The 23,153-nt window shown below is 38.8% G+C and overlaps 2 protein-coding genes across 3 annotated transcripts; both read right to left on the reverse strand.

The window, feature by feature from the left end:
- Positions 1 to 1,026: 1,026 nt before the first annotated feature.
- Positions 1,027 to 11,267, reverse strand: GDF2 (growth differentiation factor 2). Of its 2 annotated transcripts, XM_017725971.1 has the most exons (3): positions 6,456 to 11,267; positions 3,875 to 4,811; positions 1,027 to 2,899 (listed from the first exon to the last, which is right to left on the reverse strand). In XM_017725971.1, the coding sequence occupies exons 1-3, from the start codon at positions 6,793 to 6,795 to the stop codon at positions 2,734 to 2,736; spliced, it is 1,443 nt and encodes a 480-aa protein (XP_017581460.1). In that variant the 5' UTR covers positions 6,796 to 11,267; the 3' UTR covers positions 1,027 to 2,733. The 2 variants fall into 2 exon arrangements, with proteins under 2 accessions (XP_017581460.1, XP_008641989.1); XM_008643767.2 differs by lacking the exon at positions 1,027 to 2,899 and having other exon boundaries at positions 3,617 to 4,811.
- A 214-nt stretch (positions 11,268 to 11,481) lies between these two features.
- GDF10 (growth differentiation factor 10) lies at positions 11,482 to 23,147 on the reverse strand. Its single transcript, XM_017725973.1, has 3 exons — positions 23,117 to 23,147; positions 17,166 to 18,073; positions 11,482 to 12,507 (listed from the first exon to the last, which is right to left on the reverse strand). The coding sequence occupies exons 2-3, from the start codon at positions 18,027 to 18,029 to the stop codon at positions 12,316 to 12,318; spliced, it is 1,056 nt and encodes a 351-aa protein (XP_017581462.1). The 5' UTR covers positions 18,030 to 18,073; positions 23,117 to 23,147; the 3' UTR covers positions 11,482 to 12,315.
- Positions 23,148 to 23,153: the final 6 nt, after the last annotated feature.

A 23,153-nucleotide genomic window follows, 5' to 3' on the forward strand; every position in this document is an offset into this window, starting at 1 on the left:
AGGGCGGCGCGGAGCAGGTTTGCGCCTCAGGCAGGCACAGCGTCCCACCTGGCAGACGGAGAGCAGAGCCCCGAGCCCCCGGAGGGACCTGACCTGTTTCTGACTGCTGAACACCGGAGAAGGGACGTGGTAGTCACAGGCAATGGCCCGTTAGCTGTTCAGAGCAGCCAGAGGGGATGCGGAGCAGGTACGCAGTCTGAGGACAGGGTCTTCTTGCCTCACAGACATTGTTCACTTTCTACGTTGGCTTTGCCAGCTTGGTATGTGTTTCTACCTGCACCTTGCAACTCTTTGCAGTAACAAAAGGATTCACCGCTGCCTGTGAGGAGTTACAGCAAGGTACTGATATTTCCTGGAGTCCAGAGTGTGTGGCTGTGTGGACCTTCACGGTGTGTGGCCACACACGTGTGTGCATTACCTGTGTGGTAAAGGCCAGGCTCTGAGGAGGCTGGAATCAGCTGTGGTGGGAGCAGCATTACCCATGTAGGGCACAGCTGTGTCTGAAACGAAGATGTTTCCTTGAGAGGCCATCTAAAACCTTTTATTCCGAACATCAGTAATTGTTAATTTAGCTTAAAGTTTCTATATTGACAGGATCTTTACAGTATAAAGGCATGTGAGCAGATACCAGCCAAACACCTCCAGATTCCCATAAGGCTATTGCCTTTTCACCTGTAGAAAAGAAAAGTGAAAATGGAGAAATTTTTATTTTTAGTGACTGCTGGTGCTGTGTTGTTAAGTTGCATCAGCTGCTCCTCTGTAATGGGACATGGCGTGGAGGAGTAGGCGAGAGCAGAGGATACTGTGTCTGCTGTGTACACAGACAAGGTGGGAAGTTGTGTAAAAATAACACCAGCTATATATTCCGACCAACTTCCACCAGCTTACCATGTTTATCTATTCAGACTGAAATGCTATAGGTTAGCCTTAAAACTGGCTGTGGAGTCAGCTGGTGAGTCTGATGTTACAGGACTGTTACACAGATAGGTAGCAGGCCTGAAAAGGAGGACATACATCGGACTTCTGTTTATGTTAAACAAATAAGTTTTAATTTTAACTGTGTGTCTGCTGAACACTGCACAAGCCCCAACCTGCTCCTCAGTAACAGCAAGCTGCTGGTCAACATTCATAACCCAGTGATGGGAGGGGGGTGTCTCAGTGTCCAGTGGGACCCAGCTTGAAGCAGGGGCAAGATGCTTACCTGTTCTTCACAGCCTGTGTACTCTCTAGAACCATCATGACCACCTGGCTGACTTGTTGCATCCCAAAGCAGTTGAAACATGAGCAAGCTCAAACAATTACTTAAAATAAAATGTGCAAAGCTACATAAATCAAACTGCTAAATATAAAGCCAAACATCAATTTGACACACACTTCAACCATGCTGAAGGTAGCAGCAGCTGTAGTCACTACTAGGTTCTCATTTCTTCTTGACCCTGTTCATCACCGTGTGGAAAGATTCATGTTTCATTTTACTACCATGTCAACCAAAATGTTAAGCCAATGGGAACATGATCCTTGAAGCTGGCTGGAAGCTCAGTTGATTTTTTTCATTGAAATACAAAAGCGACTTATAGTCCAGTTTTGGGATGGGATCTGTAGGTCTTCTCTGGAATTCTGATGCATTATCTAGGAGCTGAGGTTTTGAGCCAAAAATGGTTTTGGGTATTTTTTTTCCCATCCAAATAAGGGAAATATAGATCAAAGTTTGACTTCAGAATGTAACACCCCCACCCCCCCGATTCTTGAGAATTTCTCTCTGTGAAGATGTGGGAACAGGTTTTTCTCCTTCTCCATTTTTCATTTAATTATGGACAAAGTCCTGAATTCAGTGAAGCCAAAATATAACTGGGACCTTGTGTTCCAGATGGGATCACTGGAGGGGACTTTGCTACAATTACATTGACACGAGGGTGAATAAGTCTTCTAATGTGATCACACCAAGTGCACGTTTGGCCATTTCTGATACTTGATTAAGAGAAGTTTTGCAAAATGTCAGGAGCTTAGGAGACAGGAACAAAATAGGGAGAGAATACAGGGGGCTCTGGCAGGAGGAAGATGTAATGATAACTGTAAGATTACAGAAGCCAGTGGGGAGTGGTAAAATGATTACTGCCGTGGGAAGCTTGAGAGGTTAATGGCATGCAGCTAGGGAAGTATGGAGTTTGCATGGACCCAGATCTCAGATCTGATCCAATTGCAGACCAGTTCTAAACAAAAAGACTATAAATCAGTTCAAGAATTCTAGTGAATCGTGCTTTGTGCTCATGGTTTGTGATCTAACCAGCAGTTCTTGATGGAATTACAGCTGCTCTGCTCACACTCACCTGCTCTTTGCTCTGTATTAGGTTAACAATAGTAAATAAACTGTGTATTGGATTTCAAGCTGACCTGCTCATGCCGAATGAATTCGTCTTGCCCACAGGCTGTCCTAATTCAAAACATATGTATCGATTTAAATTCTGTTCCTTCCATACATTAAGGTACTGTTTAGGTTTTTGCCTCATCAATGTTCTTCAACACTTTGAATTGATGTGTAGTTTGTTATGGATTTGGTTCAAAAGTGTTCTTAGGTAGATGTGTGTGTGTGTGGGAGGTGGTGAAGGAGTAGAAGTGAGGTGTACTGCAGTGACGTTGTACAGCACTTACACCTGTCACCTGCAACCAATGGAAGGCAGTTTGTCCTTTTACAGGCAAAACCTTCATTAGCATCAAAGGAAGTTTACTTTAATTTCAGGAAAGATGGGGTCCTTGTTTAGTGAAAATACAACTGAAGTCAGAAGAATGACAGCATGATAGTATATTTCTCATACAGCAGAATAGAACACAGATAGAAGTCTTCCATTTTTCCCAGGCTTCTAAGGGGTGAAAGAATTTCGTATGTAAAACAGAGTTTCTCCTAAGAAGAAATAAAAAAAAAAAATCAGAACCTCATAGCAGACCTTGAACAACAAATGTATGCTTCTAAATAAGCAGCCTGGGCTTTTCAGTGCTGAGCTCTTTCAACCCCCACTGCTCTTAGGATACAGCTTCTAAGGCTGGACATCATTTGACTGCATGTTCTTGCAAAGAAATACTAAGAATATGCAGTAGGTCAAAGTGGCTCCTTATCTTTGTGCGGCGATAAGAGCTGCTGTTCCTCCTAGGAAACAGTGTCTTAGAAGCGGAAGGCTGCACTTCTTATCATTCAAGTATGTGCCATAAAGGGGTAAAAATAGGGACGTTGAGGATAAGAAAGCTGAAACTAAGGCACCTGCTACCCACAGAAGGAAACTTGGGAATGAAATAAGTGAGAGTCTCTTCTGTTTTGAATACTGCAAATCTTCACTTACAGGAACAAATCATTTCCCTGTAAAAGCCTCTGAGATTACTGATATGAGAAAAGGCTTCCTGAATTTAGATTCCTGACTTTATCATGCAGACAACATTCCATTTACTGAGTTTTACAGAAGTTGAAAATGTCAGAGTTGACTGGGAGAATTAGATTTCAAGAGCTGTTAAACATTTGCAGGACATCCTAAACCCCCATTGAAAATCCTCTAGTTTGTGACCTAAATACAGTTGATTAAACAGAAAGTTTGAAATAAGGCATTGACATTGTATCACTGTCACCAAATAATGCTTATTCATTCAATCTCACAATATTTTAATCCAGTATTCTTTTTGCCATGATATATAATGCAGGCTATTTACAGTGATTGCCATTCTTTAAATGCCAGTTTTCCTTTAAAACAAGCAGCACAACAACAACTAGCCCCATACCCTGCTCAAACCTTGTTTGCAACGGTCTTCATTTGCATCACTATTGTACAGATTTACACAGGACAGGAAAAGGGGATGTTCCTATTCTTAGAGATTCTGCCTTATATACTACCTGCAGCCACATTCTGCCACTTTCATCCCTTCATAGTTATATATCAAAGTGGGCACACCAGCATCATCCTTATAAAGAATGGAGATTGAATCCAGTTTGGTTGGAACACAACAGGCCTTGGAGGCTTTTTTGGGGTTTTGGAGATGCACCAGAGTTTGGACAATAGCATGTTTTGTTGGGGTGACGTTATCTGTCAGAGGGAAGAAGCAACCTCCTTTACACTCAAAAGCTTCATAATCTTTTGGTGCAATGATCCAGGAATCCCAGCCAATCTCTTCAAAGTTCACATGGAGGGAAGTTCTCCTGCAGTGGTTGGCTCCAATGCTTCTCTTGCTTCTGGAGGAATGCAGGTGGGATCCAGGGATGGCCTTTTCCTCTCCCTGCTGTTCTTCTTCAGATGAAGTGTTGTTCTTTCCTAATTTCTTGAGCACACTTTCTTGTTCATGAACAATCATCTCCCGGAGCTCCACTTTGGTCTCTTTTGTCCCATTGCTGCGGTCATTGGAGAACACTATTAACAGGGGCAGATTTTTAGTGTCAGGGGTAACACTGATATCCAGCTTCCCACAAGTAAAACCACTCAGAGCTTTACTCTTTATAACAATCTCTAGCTTATTTTTAGTCTCCAGCTTGTCTGCCCTGACCCATCTTTTCACAGCGCTGGACACTTCGAACATCTTCCAACCACATTCCTGGATATTGTGGGAGACAAGGAAAGATTTGGTACTTTCTGGGTTTTCCCAGTGGCCATCATCTAGAACATCATAAATTGCCATGTTGCCTTCCAGCCTAGAGAGAGATCCAACTTCCTTGTGACAGGAGATATAAATTCTCAGTTCCGCTCTGGTGATTTCCTCATATTGTGGAATAGAGATGTTGAAGAACAAAATGTGTTTCTGAAATGGGTTTTCTTCTGGTGAATCTAAAGAAACAACATCTGCAATAGGAAATTATAATGTGGTTACAGTGCTTCTGACTGTCCAAGTAACTTGATTTTAAAAGACTCAGGATATATTTTGGGCATAAAATAAGAGCATGGTGACACAGCATTAAAAAAAAAAAGAAATCCTGTCTTCTGGCCAAGTTTCAAGGGCAGAGAGTGAAAAGAGGAAATGGAAGTCCCTAGTGTTGATTGTATTTTACCATGATTGCATAGCCAGGTGAGTGTGTGGAGGGAAGCATAAAGAGGCTGCCTAGAACAAACTGTGGATGATGCTGGGCTGTATTAAGTGCATAAGTAAGGCATGTGCAGAGTTTTCAGATTTAGCAATTTGCTAAAGATATTTTTATACAAGGAATTTCTAAAAAGACCAATGATTTCCTACTCTTATAATCATGCATGGGATGAACTGCTCTAATATACATATTTAAGTGTCTTTAAGAACTGTCTGTGCTGAGGCTTTTGTTGTTGTCTTCAGATAAATTTGAAAACCGCTTGGACTGGGAGTTCGGGGAAATAGAAAAGTTTTTGAAAGTCCTGAATTGAAGCCTCAGGGTATATCTAAACTGGGACTTGGTGATAAACAGCCTTTCATGCCTAGGTTCCAGACTGTTCCAGCCTGGATTCCCTGAGTTTGTGTGGATTTGTTCATGTTGTCTACAAATCTGTGTGCAGTACCAGCAACTCTGCCTTGGGAGGAGCAGATATTTGGCTGGAAGATCAGATTTGTAGTGTTTAAAAGTCATCCCTGATGTCTATTTAATGCTTAATGTAAACTAACTGCTTTATCGTGACTGGATTTTAGGGCAATTTTAATTGGCTGTTGCTGCCATTTCTTCAGAGCATTTACCCTCTAAAGTAGTCAGAGGGGAGAGTGAGATATGGAAACTAAAATATAGGTCATATTGTTGAGATTTCTTTCTATTTCAGGACTAGGGACATTAATTTGGGAATTTGGAGTTCTCTGTAGTGCTGTTACCTGTGTATGTCTATTTTTCATAGAAAAGGAAACTTCATTCTCTGTTTCATTTTTATAACAAGGATTGCACTTCTAACTTTTTTACTGCCTGATGGAGCTTTTAAAAGTCTATTTAATGTTACATAGACAGCAATCTTGAATTTTTTCAGTTGATATAAGCATGACTACCCATTTTCATATAAATCTTTGTCTAATCCAGAATTTTGGAGGAGCAGTGCTGTTCCTTGCTTGCATCCAGAGACACATTTCTCAGTTGGTTGCTGTAGTTTTTAAATACATGCAGAGCCCACCAGAAAGAAAAGCTGTCTAGCATCAGTCTCAATTATGGGTGATCAAAAGTTTGCATTCTAACATAGAAACTCAGTTCCAAATGTCTAGGATTGAGAAACATGCTCCATGTAAACTCTGTTATTTGGTGCATCATCTTAGTTCAAGCATTTGAGAAGAGAATATTGTACAGTGAAAATATCAAAGAAGAAAACTAAAGGTAACTGCATTTTTTAAAGACTGAAAGAAACTATAGAGTAAGAATAAAATCAAAAATTTTAATGTTGCATTTGTGGAAGTTAGGAACTGAGTTTCTTCTGAATTTCAAAAGAATCTGAGTATTTACTATTTACTTCTTTAAAAATTCTAGTCCACATATTTAGGACTTCTCCTACCTTCAGTACTGAAGCTCCTTACAATATTGGATGCAGGGCTGGAGGACTTGTCTGCAGCATATCGGTTGTATAAATCAATCATGAACTGTGGTGGTTCTTCTTTAGTCTTCACTTGTGAGGGGACTCTTGACAAATTCAAACTCCTTAGTAAATCCATCTTCATATTCTCCAGGAAAGATTTAAAGTTGAAATGGGTCTCATCTTCCCTAGGATCATGAAAGCGTGCATCAGACTTTCCCATAGCTGATAGCCTGTCCCAGTCTTCCAAAGGCTTGCCTCTTGTCAAACAAGCAATGATGTTGAAAACAGACAGTGCAGCTAATACTCCAAAACAATGCATTTCTTCTATATTTACTTTCTGGTGGAGAGACAAGAGCACAAGGGTATTTTAGCTGATTACAGTCTTGTTTCAATACAGACAGAGGAAAGAAGATGTAAGGCAAACAACTGGAATGCCCTTTGCAAATCACTTTCTTGTGTTCTTTTTGCAGTCTGTTTCAAACCCCAGCCTCTTGTCAGTTGTCAAGCAGATTGGTCGTACACTTGTCCTTATCGGAGCCATTGATGCCATGCTTCAGCTTCTGTTATCTAGCAAAGCTCTTAGTTAATGAAGATTCTGTAAACATCTGACAAACACATGTGGCTGGTGGGAAGGACATTGTATATTGTAAAGAATCCACATTTCACTTTAGGGTCATCCTTGCTTAATTACATTCTTCTATCATTTCCTTGCCAACACAGAGAGAAGCTTTCTTAGGGACGCAGAAGTTTACACTGTTTCCAGCAAGACTAGAAAATACAGATCTAGAACAAATTCACTCTATTAGCTATTAGCAAATAACATCTCACAAATCTTTTATACAGTCCCTTCACATGCAATCAGAAAATGCCCAATAGTTTGATGGAGACCTGTGATTCTGCAAGACATGATCTCATGACATTACAAACAACCTTAAAACTTCTTTCCGTTTATCAGCCAAGGGCTATTGTTTGTACACAGTGAAATATCTGTTTTGTGTCAAGTTTGCTTCATGTTGTTTGCAGGCTCGTCCATTTTCTGTTTGATTCCTTTGGTGTATGGGAATTTAGCCTTGTTTTTATAGTATCTTATGTAATATATTTCATAAATTCATGATGGTCAAGGCAGTCCAAGAACAACCAGTCATTTTTTTCAGCAACCTCAAAATGAAGACAGAACTAGGCCTTCTAAGGCCACATGGAAAGTAAAAAGTCCTTTTGAAGATACAGAAGATTATCTCTGAAGATATTGTATCCATGAGAAGAACAGGCCAAGGCAAATGAATTTCTCATGATGCAGAAGAAAAAACAGGTTATTTATCTTAATTAATGTATTATGATTTAATCTAATGATACATAATTGCTTTTTCTGTACTATTAATGGATTGGTTTTTTCTAAGAACAATTAAATTCATACAGTAGATGTCCCAGAAAATCTGAAGAGTATTATGAGCTTTTACATTAACAAAACTCTCACTGCAAACATGTGGTCTAGATTTTGCCTTTTTTGGCCATTGCTCTTGTTTTTTAGCAGTAGATACAGAGCATTTAAAGTGATCTGAGACTTCTGAAATGCTTGCTTATGTGTCTGTTCAAGATACAAGGGTGATCCAAGATCCTGGTTAATTATGTTCCTATGACATAAAGTCAAAAGGATTATTTGGCATTGATCCTGGTCTCCTGCATAGTAAGACTTACATTTTACTCAGGGGCTCTGTGTTTCCTACCTGCATGTAGAGTCCAGTTGCTTGTGTTTGGCTAAACATAACTTCTTAAGTTTCTCCAAACTTTATCTGAACTTGTCAAAGAAACAAAAATTTCTTCAATTTTTGTAGAACTTACTCTAAAAGATTGTCACCTACAGTTAAAAAAACCCTTTATGCTACATTTATTATTTCATTGTGCCTGACTTTACCTTCTGGACAGGAATTCTTGAAACTTTCTGGCTAGTTTAAGGAGTTCCATACTACTGACATTTTCTCCCTATCAAAGTGGTCGTACAGTGTAATCAAGTTACTTCTCAGTTTGCTTTCTGATAAACAGATTCTTTTTAGTAACAAAAGACATTTTCTCTACCTGTTTTGTTTTTTTCTTTTTTGTGTCTCTTTCAGAATTTGAATGTCTTCTTGAAAAGATGAACCCGAGGGCTATACATAGTTTTCTAGTGGCAGTCAACCAGTGCCACATGCAGAAATAAAATACCCTTTCCTTATGTGGTTCACTGCTCCAGTGTGTATCTTCCCAAAGCTTTCATTGGTTGCTATTACATAGCATCATGCTGGATGCTCATACTGTATCACAAATCCATGATAGCCACAAAATTTTTGTTAAGAGTTATGACTTTAAAGGGTGCAGTCTTATACTCAGTAGGAGCAGCCTCCATTCCTTGTGTCTAAGTACCTGAAGTTCTGTATCTGTCTACTTTAAAATTAATTTTAATTACATAAAGTGCAGCTACATCAAGCAATCTATATAAATACCTCTCTCCTCCTGCAAATGCTGTGGAGGTTGCTATATACAGACTCCTAGTTCATACATAAAGGTGTCATATACTGTCAGCCCAAGTGTCAACTTTGCAGAAACTTTACAATGAACAGTTTAACTCAGTGGAAATTTCTTTTGAAAGCTGTTCTTTGAGGTTTGGCAGTGAGACAATTTTTAATTAATGTGATACACAAATACATTAATATTGTCCAGTGGTTTATTTTCATTATGCAGCCTTGTGCAAGTGAATTGAATCGTCCACAAAAACCTAGGTACATTGTAGCTGTTGCTGTTACCTCTGGCAATTAAACAGTGGCCTGAAAGAATTAAATTGGATTTGTTTTAGAAAAAAAAGGTTTTAACACTTTGCTGGCTGGTATCAGCTGTTTTCATGTTTTATCTGTCTTTACTCATACCATATTCTTTTTGGATTAGTTAGTGGAATTATCTTGACCCGTGTTTATCAGTAGTAACTTTCTCTAGGAACTCAAACATTGAGCAGAATGGTTAATAGGATGTTCAAAGAAATACAAAGATCTGTTGGAATCAAGATAGTGAGGGTATCAGTGTCCTCTGGCAGCAGCTGACTGCATTTGTGCCATTTCAAATGCAATTTTTTTTTTCTAGAGAAAGATTAGACATCCAAATTGCAAAGATCCAGAAAGGAGTAACTTAAACCACTAAAAGTGGTTGAAAGCCTTTTTTGCATTAAAAAATTGACCAGTACAGCTAAACTCCAAACGAAATAAGTTTTACTAATAAGAGATGTGTATGACTTGTGTAGTAAGGGTATGTTTTGAGAGAAATGACACTTACAGGTATAATAGATATAATTTTGCCAACAGAACTTTAAATGCAGTCTTAACCTCTTAGAGTTTTGTAGGTGTCCTTAGGAGTGTAGCAGTAGCATTTTTTTCTTATGTCCTATAGACCTTAGATCACAGTATAGTATCTCTTGCCTAATAGCTTGCATCAGCACATCTCAGGAAGAATGGTTTTATCCAAGGACTAATTCAAGATATAGCAAATATTCCTTAAGGAGAACAAAATGCTATAGATGAGAATATAAGTACACTAAGTTAATATGTCAAGCTGTTCAGAGCTAGTGATAATTGGGAGCAAGACTAGACCTACAGAAAAAGGCAGATTTTCATAGAGAGCAGAAATAACATGGATTTAAGATACGTAGAAAAATGTTATACTTATGGCTGTTCTGTAGGAATGATGACTTTCTGACAACTTCTAAATTTTTCTTTATACATTAGCATTACTCTGTCAATTGTAGTCGAGCTTCTAATGATTTATAAGAACATAAGATTGTAAATTTTTTAAGGGAGAACTCTAACAACAACACTATACAAAGGTTTTCCCCAATAGTTCTAGTGTAAATTACTACAGTAATTTACAGGTAGCAGGAAGAACCACATCTACACACCTATGTTGTCTGGGAATCGGCACCACCTGAGAATAGAAATTGGTGGCAGAAGATACCCAGCACCTTAGTAGGATAGGAGCCTTCCAGTTACTCGTTGATCAGAAGGAAATGTGTGTAGTATCCTTCCCTTAAACAAAGCAACTCTTAATAGGATAAGGTAGTGCATAAAGTTAGACTGTTTCTTGAGGAGGAAGCACTCCATCTCTTATACTCTGTGCTACCTTACAGATTTCAGATGTTTCTTCCACTCCTGTTCTCTTTATGCTATTGCACAGCAGCTGGGTGAAAATGAAATATGTGGCAAGTGTGTCCTAGAACACAGGGACACTAAGGATTGACAGACACCATGACGGGAACACCAGCTCTTAAAAGACTGCTGCAGTTACAAGGCTACCATAATTGTATCAACAGGGGATTGTGTAGGAGTTAGAGGGATGCAGAGACTTTATTTCTATAAAGACTTCCAATGGAACCACTGCCAAATGTTTCCCATTTTGATGTTCATTATTTGAAAAGAAAGTTAATGAAAGTTCTGGAAAGAGTTCAGAAGAGAGCTGTGAGAAATTGTTTTAAGGCTTAGAATAAGAAATCAATCTATTTAAATCTTAGCCAAAATGTAACTTGACCCGACTCTCTATACTAAAAATACACAGTGAAAGTATTTTGGATAATAGATAAAAGGGATGTAATGAAATAGGTTACAGTAAGATCCATTGAACTGAAGCTAAAGCTCATCAAATTCAGTCTAGGATTAAGCCACTGCATATGAACAAAGAGCACTAACTTTCGGAACAACTACTTGTAGTCCAGTAGAGATATTCTACCACATGAAATCTTTAAAGCCAAATTTATGCATGTTTTTCAAAGATATTCCCAAGCTCAAAACAGAAGTTCCATAATGCATGGTGCAGAAACTGCTGAGCAAGGTTCTTTGATCTGTGCTGTGCAGGAGGTCGGTCTAGATGATCATAGTATTTTCTTCTGTCTTTAATCTATTGAAGCACATTATGACAAGCTTAACATGTATTTACATGTTTCCATCTAATTAACAGAATGTAGGAGAATGCATTTATAGAAAGACAATTCAAATATTTTTCGATACTACTGTACCTTTAATTTATTAGCTTTTGTTAAAAGCATGTAACAATCTAGAGGATATAAAGCATAATTTACAAAAATATAAATCTTGGTTATTTTATTTTTAGTATTTCAACATATTACTATATTGTATGTGTTACTCAGAGAATATGTTTAACAACCTGAAACTATCCAGCAAACCAAAAATGTGGAATATTACATGTTTTTTGTAGAACAAATTATATATTAAGGAAGGGTAACCAAAAATGACTATATTAAGATATTGATTATATGAAAATTTATGCAGTGAACTATACTTGCATCCTGAAGAAAATATACATTATAAGCCCTTTATTACAGCATTTTTCAGTATAAATATGCATATTAAGAGTATGAGTGTTTTAGGCAAAAATTTTTGATTTGTGTACAGAAGTGATATTCTAAAATAAGCCTGCCTTTGCAAGTTCACTTCCCATCTTCTTGGTTAACTGAAGATGTAAAATAGTCAGAAAATAACAAATAAAAACATATTTTAGTCCTTTGATTATGGAAAACTTCACACTTAAGTTTCTCACTAAACATCAGGTATCTTGGCTAGGTGGGTTAGGAAGGTATCTGTAGAAGTACTGAACTCCTGGAAGATGAATATGAAAGACAAATGATGACAGTATGACCTATCCTTCGAGGCAAGCACATGTGTTGTTTTAGTCTCTCCGTATGCTTTCTGTAGAGAAATTGTAGAATTGCATTGGTTCATCAACACAAGTGGATTAATTTCTCCTTTACAACTTCCCAGAGCAGTCAGGCAGGATTTGTGGGCCTTGTTAAAGGTGTATTTGTATGAACTTATCGGCAGGCACAAGTTTCAACTGACATATTGGGATATACTTTTAAAACAACATTTTTGTTCTCATCTAAGAAAAGGACACTGAGGGAGCTCATTTTGTCAGGAACACAGCAGGGTTCTGGGATGCCAGGAATGATTCCTACTGCTTTTACGATGCTCTGAATAGTAGCATGATTTGATGGCCGCACAATCTGGAACAGAGAAGGAAATAGTTATAGCTTCATTTATGAGCAGTCATGTTCCTAAGTGGACTTGGAAAATGATAACAATTATGGAGTTTTTTGTTCCTCAGTAAAGCAAATATGTCATTGATTGAGTCATAGGGTTATGCAGCACAGTCAGTCCCTCACACTTCCAGCTTTCCTGAGTTGGATGTATCCAACAGATATTTTGTGTTCCTTAGGCTGCCTTCATAAATACCAGAGGAGGGCACTGGTGGCACAGCCAGCAGCCAGAGGCCTGAAGAAAAAATGTCCCTGAATGTATCTGCTATATGCTGGAGGGAGGCATGGAGAAGAAGCCTAAGCTAGTTCTCAGTTGCTAGATGTTATATGTTTTTTTAACCTCGTCTGACGTAGAAAATTTGCTACTGTAAGTATTTCCAAAATAACTATCCCAATGTTCCAACATTCCAGAAATTCCTGAATTTCTCCTCGTGTACGCTAGCCTGGAATTAGTTACTTTTTCCTAGAGTAGTCACTCTCTTTTGAAAGAGCAGAGTACTCCAGAAGTAGCATCCACAGGAGAGAGTTAGTATAGAATAATCAAACACCCTGACAGAGCCCTTCTGATCATAATTGCATGACAAATAGTTCATATATGTGGTCTTTGCTTCCCTCTGCCTTCATCCCCAGGATTTTTTTTTCTCCCCATGGGCTAGCCTCAAGAGGCTGGGAAAAGTATGAAATGAGGATTTACATCAGCTTTACATCTATAACCTGTTCAGGGCACTGAGCCACAATTTTATTTCTACTATTGATTTTTGGACACAGTTAACAACACAAGGAAAAGCATTTGAGAAGAGGAGGCAGCCATTAGGCATTATGGTGGTGAGAATAAGGAGGCAATAGCATGGTAGTCAGCCCACCACTGAGGCTGAAGCTTCAGTGTCTCCTGTTCAGTTGTCATGCTTGAATACTGTCCCAGCAAATGAGTACAATAACAGTAGGAAAATTGCGTTAATCCTATCAAGCTTTTTGCTACAGTTTCCTGAGTTTTCTCATATCTGCACATATCTGGTATAGGTGGCACATGGAATCTTTCATCACTATTGGTGCACAGCTGTGTATCAGGTGGAAAATGACATCTGTGGGAAAACAAATAGGGACTTTGCACACTACCGCATGGAAATAGATACTTTAGGTGAGAAGAATTATTATCTCCTATATCTTCTCTGTTTTTCAAATATATATGTATGTGCAAAAATTGGTTTTTCATTTCAACATGAAAAGTTATGTAGTCCATGGATAGAACAAAGGAACTGTTTTTAGCATAATTCAGTTTTGAAACATTTGTATTAAGTGTAACATATCAGCAAATCAGATCAAACCTTAATTACCATTAAGGCTTTCAGATATTCCTTAACTAAGTAACTGTGAAATCTGTCCTTGACCCTTCAAGACAGTATCCCTATAGCAAAGTCCCAACAAGTGACCAGTCCTGCACAGTGCGTTTCTGTAATTAGCATATGTTAGCATCATTAGCAATGGCTTGCTCTCTCTTGCCCCCCTTTATCTTTAGATTTCAAAACTGTCCACACACAAGAAGCAGTGAGGTAGTCTCACAGCTGCTCTGTGAAGTAGAAATCAGTTTCTACCCACATTGGTCATGTCAGCATATATGGACAGCAAGAGAGAGACAGGAGTTTTTGTGTGTTTAAGCAACTGCAGAGTTTAGAAATTCAAAGAATTAAGAGCTTCTAGAATCAAGTTCTTAATTTAGCCTTTATGAAAACCTCCTGAACTGTTCTTAGCACCTGTGTTATTTCATGTCGTTATTTGACAGAGTCAGATGACAATGTGCTACTGAAACAGCATTTATTGCCCCCATGCAGTGGATAGCCATCATTGCCCTCAAGGCCAGTTACTGACTTACAGGATTCTTGGCTATGAACCTGCAGAAGATCCTACAAGGATCTTTTTGAGCTGTGCAGCCTCTAATATCTGCAAGGAACAAATAGATGTGAACAAAGTCTATCTAGACTGAGCAGCTGTTTCCCAAGGCAACAACACAAATTATGTTTCTAATGCCCGAAAGTGGGTACACCATGCACAAAAATGCTTAGAAGGGAAAATGCTTATGGTAGAGCAGTACTCTGTATGCAATCTGGCTGCCTGAGCCCTATATCCACAGCAGGGCCAGACAACACACCAATCCTCCGCCCTGCCAGGCTCTGAATTTTTCCAGCCCATCTGGAAACACGGCATCAGTGTTCAGGGATTGTGGGCTAGGCTTCACATTTGACTTTGTCCCAATGTGCTAAAGCAGAAAGCTTGAAATAATTAGTTGAATGCCCAGTAATGATGGCACTGAGGAAGTGCTAATGTTTTAAATGCTGGCTGCTAAGTTATATACAGCAGACCAGGTTCTACCACGTGCAGGACTGGAATTTATTTGGCAAATGCAGCACTGCAGCCAGCCATATAACCTAGTCTTCCTCCTCACAGTTCAGGGAATAAGAAATTCAGCAGTAAGATAGGTGGACTTGCTATGAGAAGATTTGTACCCAAGCTGTTGATTATTTATCTAAATCAAGACTTGCAGTTATTAAAGTAGATGTGCAGAATGATGTACTAACACTGAAGAAAAAAAATAAACCTACGATGTGATGATACCCAACATGCCAGGCATGTAATTCTATCTCCACAGTTCTAAAAGAGTACTTTGGAAATAAGGTGTCTCTTGTCCATCATAGGCTGACTGTGTAGACCAAGTCCTTATGAGTCTTTAATCTGGCCTTTGATACTTTCCTGGCTTAGAGCATATATGAAAGAACAAATTTCTCCCTCAATAATATTGAGCAAATCTTACACTCTGAACTGAATCTTCATTCATGCTGGTGTCCTCTCTCTCTTCCTTTTGAAACAGTCATTAAAAAAAGTTACACCTGTAAATCTGCTTCTTTTTTTCCCTTCTTAAAAATACAGAGCTAACAAGGACTAGACCTCTTCCAAAGCAAACCCAATCAATGAATGTGTATTAAACCCAAAATTCCCAAGTCTATGTATGTGTGATTTAGTTTCTCTGGTTTTTTTTTTTTTCAGTTGGGTTTTTTTTTCCTTATTTTGGTTTTTTGGTATCAAGACACTAGTGAAAGGGAATCTTTATTATTTAACAAGTATTTGCTTATATTTCTAGATAAGATATTAAGTAAGTAAGCAATATAAGCTTATTTAATTATTCAAGCTAGAAACAGATCCTCTCTCTTCTGGCCCTGCCAGCTTTTGTGTAATGCTGTTTTGCTCACAAGAAGCCAGATGCCTTAAATGCATCTTTTTTGGAGGGTGTGGTTGTTGTTTGGTTGGGGATTTTTTTTTTGAGTTTACATCGTTGTGTATGAATGGTGCATTAGACTGTGAGTCTATGGCAGAAGACCCGTATTCCCAGGCTGTCTTTTGTTTTGGGTAAGGTAAATGCTGATTATGGTGCATGATCAATTTGTATTACAAAAACAAAGTTGTATGTGAGTCTGTGCAAGCTTTAATTTTGCCAGACCATGTATCAATTTATGTATGCGTGGTTCAGCACTGACCACCTACACAAGAACATGTGGTCAGATTTGTACACCCTACCATGAAGTTCCACTGTTCCTGGACTTAAAACCAGCCTACATATCTACTCTTCCTGAAATTATGCTACTTGTTTCAACACGAACATACATAAAGTAGGGCACATTCCTGTTTCAGAGCCTTGCAATCCTCTGCTGTAAAACACTAGCCTTTATTTATGTGCCAAATGACCCATGCAAAAATGTCAGTTGAACAAATAATCAGGCAATTTGTAGGTAGAACTGCAAAATAATTACAGTTTCTAAATATCAAGGTTATGCAGTACTTCAGATCCTCCCCTCTGCCATTACTTGAAAGCCTTATAAAATTCTGATAATTCTTGTCCAACATAGGATTGCCAACATTTCTACTTCTTGCCACAGAGCAGAGTGGAAGTGAAACAAATGTTTGCCTCTCCACTAGCAAACTTCACACTGCTTCTACAGAAGGAATTTGGTACGCTTGCTTTAGGGTGCTAGAGGCAGTTTTATGGCATTTCTAGCAACGTAAGGTAAATTAACTTCTTTGTTGCAGCAGGATTATCTAACATATTTAGAATTTTGATACACAAATATCATCTTAATCAGTATTATTGTTTTCATAAAGAACAAGCAGTTTTCTAAAGTTAAAAATACCTGAGTGTAACTACTCTTCATTTTTCTTCTAAGGTATTACAAGTGGAATCCAGAAATACGCTAATAGAGTAGCTTGTTTTAATATTAGCATATAATACTTCATACTTCTGCTACTACAATAGAGTGTTTTGATGATTTAGTGTGTATTTTCATAAGCTACAGAAGTCTTTATGCTATGGTGTCAAGATATAAGATGAGAAATTGTCAGGTAACCTGAGATATTTTTCTTATTCTTCAGATTGCATTTAAAAAAACTTGGAATCTTTTTGCACTCTGATGACTAAGTTGATGGAAACAAAATTGCTTAAATTCTTTAGGTTGAACAAGGCAACAAAACTCAATGAAAAAGGTAATAAACTAAAGGAAAATCTAACTAAAGAAGTAGTTGGATAAGCAGAACAGTAGGCCTACTGTTTGCAAGCTGACAAGAATAAAAAGGCATACTACCTTGGGCATTGGAAATTCACATGCACCTGCACAGTAGTAGGCATCAAATGATTTGGGAGATATGATCCATTCATTCCAGCCAATATCAGCAAAGTCAACTTTCATGTATCTTCTTGAACAAATCCTTGGCTCATTCCATTGTTTTCGCCTTGCTTTCTTCATTGTTTTCTCATCAAAATTTAGCACCTGAGACGTTTTAAGTGTTTCTGTATTTTCTTGCCCTTTTCTCCTCCGGTCTTTGCGTGAGGCTTTTGGTTTCAAGGATCTGTAGGCATTCTCCCATATGTCATGTTTGTTGTATTTATTGTTGTTATAATCTACTTCTGGCAACTCGTTGTTCTGAATAGAGCTAGCGAGGTACGTATCCCTCCTAACTCGAGTATCAGTAGAAGCATTAGGGGATAGATTTGGGTCCCCGTCATTGGGAGGGAATGGATCATAACGCTGTAGGGTGCCTGCCACACTGTTAGGTTCAGAGATTGCAAGATCATTGGCATAAACTAGTATATAAGGTAAATGGCTGGCAACCTGTTCAGGGAAGCCCTGGTGTTTCTCCCCAGAATCAAGCTCAGCACAGAGAATGAGCTCTCCAGCTCGTTTCGATTCTTTTACGATGTGTGAAATGTCCTTTGCATGCCAAGCCCCTCGCCTTTGAAGAAGCACAGTGATGTTCCCTTTCACTAGTCCATAAGCAGAATTCTGGTGAAGGCTTTGGAAAACCAGGTTGAGCCGTAGGGCTGGAGGCAGGTGAAGGAGGCGACAGGATGAGTTCTTGGATCGTTTACAAAACACTTCCCGGTGCCGAGGGCGTTTGTCAGCATAGAAGTGAAAAGTGGCAGCAAGGATCATTTCTGAATCCTGCATGGATGTCAGATTAAAGCAGTACAAGGGCTTCTGGGCCAAGAATTCTGCAAGAGAGGAAGGAAAACATGGATGTATATCTGAGACCAAAAATGGTAGTCAACTCTTATTTCCATTTAAGTGAATTAACAAATTTTATGCTTCAGTTACATCAAATAATTTAGTATAGTGAGCTTATCACTTCATCTTAAAACATGGTGAATAAGGGGAGGAAAAAAAATGTAACTCATTAATAGCAGTATTACAATAACATTGAGAGTGTCCAACACAATGGGCATCTTTTGTACATACGAGGGATAAAATTCTTTCCAGAGATTTTTAGTTCCAGACTGCCTTTCATTCTAAGCAGGCAAGAAAAGCAATCCTTGATTATATTTCATTTATAACAAATTCAGGCTCAGAGAAGCTGTCAAATTTAGCTGTGGTAGAGCTCAGAGAAATACCTTGCCGAAACCAGTACTAGCAGAAACCAGGTTTGCACTTAATATTCAAGATTGTCTAATCTAAAGCTGACTGCAGGTTCCTTAAAAATGTCTGGGTGCTAACTCTGTGGGCAACAGCTCATCATCTGCAAATAGTGCACAAGAGACATTTCACAAGGGGGCTCGCAGTAAGCAGTGTGACACATTTTGGGGGTCATTACTCTTGTGAGCAATCCTTCTTTCCACTACACATCATGTAGGAGCTTTGTTTAAAGCACTGTGAAACACACTTGGTCTCTAATGCTTGTGTTTAAATCTGTGTGAAGTTAGTGACAAATGCTATTGAATAGGAGCTGACTCTTAAAATTCAAACTCCATTTGAAACAGCTTCTTTTTAGCTAGTTAAACAGCTTGTGCTCAGCTTACATCTTTACCCTCCTTTCAAGGAAGACAAACAATTTTACACTAATAACTGCTTACTTCACGTTTATTTAGACAGTAGAACCTCTCTTAGTTAAAATCTAATCCCACCCCAGCATAAAAAGACAATGCCTTAATAGTCTATCATTGTGAAAGGTTGCCTTTTTTTTTTTTTTACTAGCTCAACAGTATATGGGACAGTGCTGGCAGAACCAAGAAGAGATTCCTGTTCTCCCAAGCTCACACCAGTACTTAGAACGCATCAAAGGATTACAGTAGGTAAATCTGTATCTTTAATTAACCCAAGTGGACCAACCCTCTGGCAGTCCTGTTTGACATACCTGAAAATTCTCTGGCAGAAGGAAGAAAAAAACCACTCCAAACCAAACAAAACCCAAAAAATGCAACAGCCAGGCTTCCCAGAAACACTTAGGGTTTTTTTCAGTGCACTATGGATGACGAGCCACAGAAATTTTGGCAATAACAGAAAGGCAGTACTGTTAACTGCCACCTGTTGGAACATTCTTCCTTTAAAGCACAGTTTCATTTGAAAGAGGGAAAGGAATAGTGCTACATCTTACTAAATTGGTGGTTGCTATCTCCCAGTTAACGCTGGATAGAACCGTGATTTGGACTGAAAGAACAGCAGATTAGCTGATTAATGATCATTAATCCCAAACCCACACAGGCAGTCTGAGAATACAAATGCTTGAGTATGCAATTTCCATCTACACCACCTGTATTTTGTTCCTGATATAGTGAAGTGGAATAGCTTGTACTGATGTGATAAGAACCTGTTTGTTTCTGTCAGTTCAGGACAGGATTCCGATTAGTAAACTTTTAATCAACACTAGTCATAGGTATAGGTGCTCATACTATGAAAAAACTTAAGGGTTTAGATTTTATTCAAGTCTTTGAAGCACAGAAATTTCACAAGGCTATGGCCAAGGAAGAGATTAATTATAATACTTGCTTTAGAACACCAGGCTTTGTTAATGTATGTTCATTTCAGAAGGCATGTTTCTTAAAAGAAGTCTATCTACTGGTTCTCTCCACCTGAGCTGTGTACAGTTATTTTTTAATATTTCTTTTAGTAATAGAATGCTCTGAGCACCATCAGCTTTGTAGTTACTGCTATGAAGCATGAGCATTGTTGGGATAAAGACATTTCAAACACCAGTGTTTCAGGGTTTCAGAAGGGAAGGTAACTTGTAATGATAGATCAGAGAAAGGGAAGCTGAATTAATCTAAAATAATTCTGTATTCTAGGATGAAACAAACCCTTCAAAAGTCAAAATTCTGTGTAGAACAGAATAAGAATCTATGAATCTGCAGCTACTGACAAGCCAGAGGCTTGGAAGTACAGACTTGTTAGGAATTTAGAAGATTTGAATTTTGGATGGAGCACAGTCATATTTCCATATTGCATAAGTTCGCTCGGGCTTTTACCAACCTGTCAACCGTGCATTGTCAGTCTTGATTTGGTTTTCTTGCACATATGCATTATGATACAATCTTAATTAAATGGCTGCTATTTTCTACTATTCATTAAGGTCTTTGCTTTGTTTAGCACAGAGGATACATCATGTTCAGGGAACGAGTCTGAGCTGCAAGAGTAAATTTATGGGGAAATTTCATGGCTTAGACAGTAAATTGCTGCCATGAAGATTAATTCCCCTCAATCTGAGCAATTTAGGTGAAGTTGGACAATAGCTTAATATTTCACATTTGGTCACAAACCATTTATGACTTGACTAACTTCAGACACTTAGTGTTGTTTTCTAAAGCTACAAAGTTCACTGTAAACTGGAAAGCACCTAAAGAAATAAGAAACCTGAGAAATCAGTTCTTAGACTTTCTCTCAGCTTCTTACCAAAAAAATAATGAGCTCTTGTGAACACATGTAGAGGTGAGCTGAGAGGAGGTGATCAGATGTTTGTGAAGTACTCTTTCTGAAGGGGCAAGTACTGCTAGAGGCACAAAAAAAAGAGTTGTATTTGGCTACATGCAAACAGCACATGCATGTATATTTCAAGTGCCTCACACTGAATATGGAAAAACATTACACATTCCATAGCTCAGTCAACCCCACCTACCCCAACCTACCCTTTAAGGAACAGGTAGAATGGCAATACAACTGGGTAGTTGAGGAGAACTCAATAATGCATATGACAAAGGACAAAGGTCTGGACCAACATTTTGTACCTCTGGAGCCCTCATCTTGACAACTGTAAGTAACCCTGATGCTTGAGTGTCACCTAACAAACAGTTTTAAACAGCACCACAGGAACAGACAGTTACAGATTTTCTGAAAGGTATGTGATAAAAACCCAGAAGTAAGTCCATTGCTTGGGATAAAGAAAATTATTGTGTGTGTAGTCTGTTTTGCATATTTCAATAGGACTACAATTATTATCCATATTTTATAAAGATGAATGTTCCACCTCTTGTTAGAAAAACATGCCAATTTTTTCTTTCAGAAGGAAATACTAGAATTTCTCAGGAAGATAAACATGGTGGCAGATAAGGTTCTTCTCTCTTCCCTCATCTTGCATCATTCTACGGTACATTTTAGAGTGTTTATCACTAGCTTGATGAATGCAGTTCAAAGGAACAGTACAGAGGAGCTTCTGCTTTCATGCCATGTTATTTGGGAAAGATGGGGTCCAGTAGAGAAAGTACATAGATAAGACACAGGAGACAGGAGTTTTGGACATAGATATGCCTTATTTCCATTGCAGGGAAAGCCAGGTTACTTTCAGGCCTCTCTGCCTTGGTTTCATGATCAGACAAAAGAGCAAAATAATATTGATTTGTATTTGGTCAGCACAGTCTACCTGTGGGTAAAAAATGCTGCTATTTTAGTGTTTTGAAACAGAATTACAACTTGGATTACTTTGATGCAAGTAGTATGTTCATCAGATTATATGAAAAATTAAGAAAAAGAATATAGTGCAATTCTTGCCTTGTCCCCAAATCCCTCTTGTGGTCCAGGACCTTATTTGGGTGAGAGCTAGTGTTAGCTGCTCAGTTCACAGAAAAATAAAAATGTTAACAGGAGGTTGTGGAAAACCATCCACAGTGGAAGTTCCTTCTTAACCCCTATTATAGCAACTGCTAGCTAATGATCTAGAGCATGACAATTTATTTTTCTCCCAAATGTCTGCAATTGCTTTACATCATAACCCCTAGATTTTTAGACATTTCATTAGTCACTTACTCTTCCATGGAGTCTCCCTCTCTTTGAATATGATTACTTTTTAATATTACAGTGGACATAGGATAGAAATTAAGTTGGGGTGCACAAGAGAATATTAATTATTGTGTAGTATTATAGTAAGCATTCCCTAAAACACTGTATGCTGCACTGTACTCTATACATGAGACTTAAATGTAGGAGATACAGATTAATGAAAAATTTGGTTTTGTGAGTTTCAATCCATCAGATTTGTCTAAATAGAATAATGATTATTTCTGACAAGGTAGCAACAACTAGATTCTGGAAACTGATACAGTTCTTATTTTAAGAACTAAGATTTTAGTTATAGTCTGTAAGCGTTAACCAAAGAAGTAAGATGTTTTCCAGAAAAGTTATGAGTTTCCTTGGCAAAGGATAACAAATGCATGGACTATTAACTAGGCAAACCTCCTTTTTATTATTTCATGTAATATTGGGATAATGAAAGTGTAGTTTTGACACAGTATATATGTTTCTCCACCCTCATAATCAAGTCAAGTAAAACTGGGGAGAGGGAGGTCAGATATATCTGTCTTCTCAGGTTTAGGCAGTGCAAGGAATTTAAGATGCCGAGCAGTTTTAGGCGGTCCTGTAGGCGGCACTCTTCCTAGCAGGAACTTCTGAGGCTGCGAGGAGAGCCGGAGGAGAGGACCAGTGGCTGGAGCACTCGCTACTAGGCTTATGCTCCAAGTATTTCTGAAAAGACCTTTTGGCCCAGTGCGATGTGCGCTGGGAACGGCGCTCCTTTTGCCGCTGGTTTGCATCCACAGCAACGGAGGCTTTCCCAGGGGAGATACTCTCCGGGAAGGGAAGGGAGCCAGGGAAGGTGGGAAGCCGTCCGCAAAGCCAGGGGCGACACCCTGGCCGTGTAGGTAGCAAGGAACCCCTCAGCATTCACCCAGAGTGACACCCCCCGCAGTCAAGGACAACCTCGACGCAAACCCGTCACTTTAAAGCGAAAGAGGAGCGAGGCGGCTCCAGCGGTGCCCCCCGCGCCCGGCCCGTCTTACCCGGTCTGGCTTTGAAGCTGCGGACCGTGTTGCCGTC

The sequence above is a fragment of the Corvus brachyrhynchos genome, unplaced genomic scaffold (assembly GCF_000691975.1).
Source record: "Corvus brachyrhynchos isolate BGI_N302 unplaced genomic scaffold, ASM69197v1 scaffold61, whole genome shotgun sequence".
NCBI lineage: Eukaryota > Metazoa > Chordata > Aves > Passeriformes > Corvidae > Corvus > Corvus brachyrhynchos.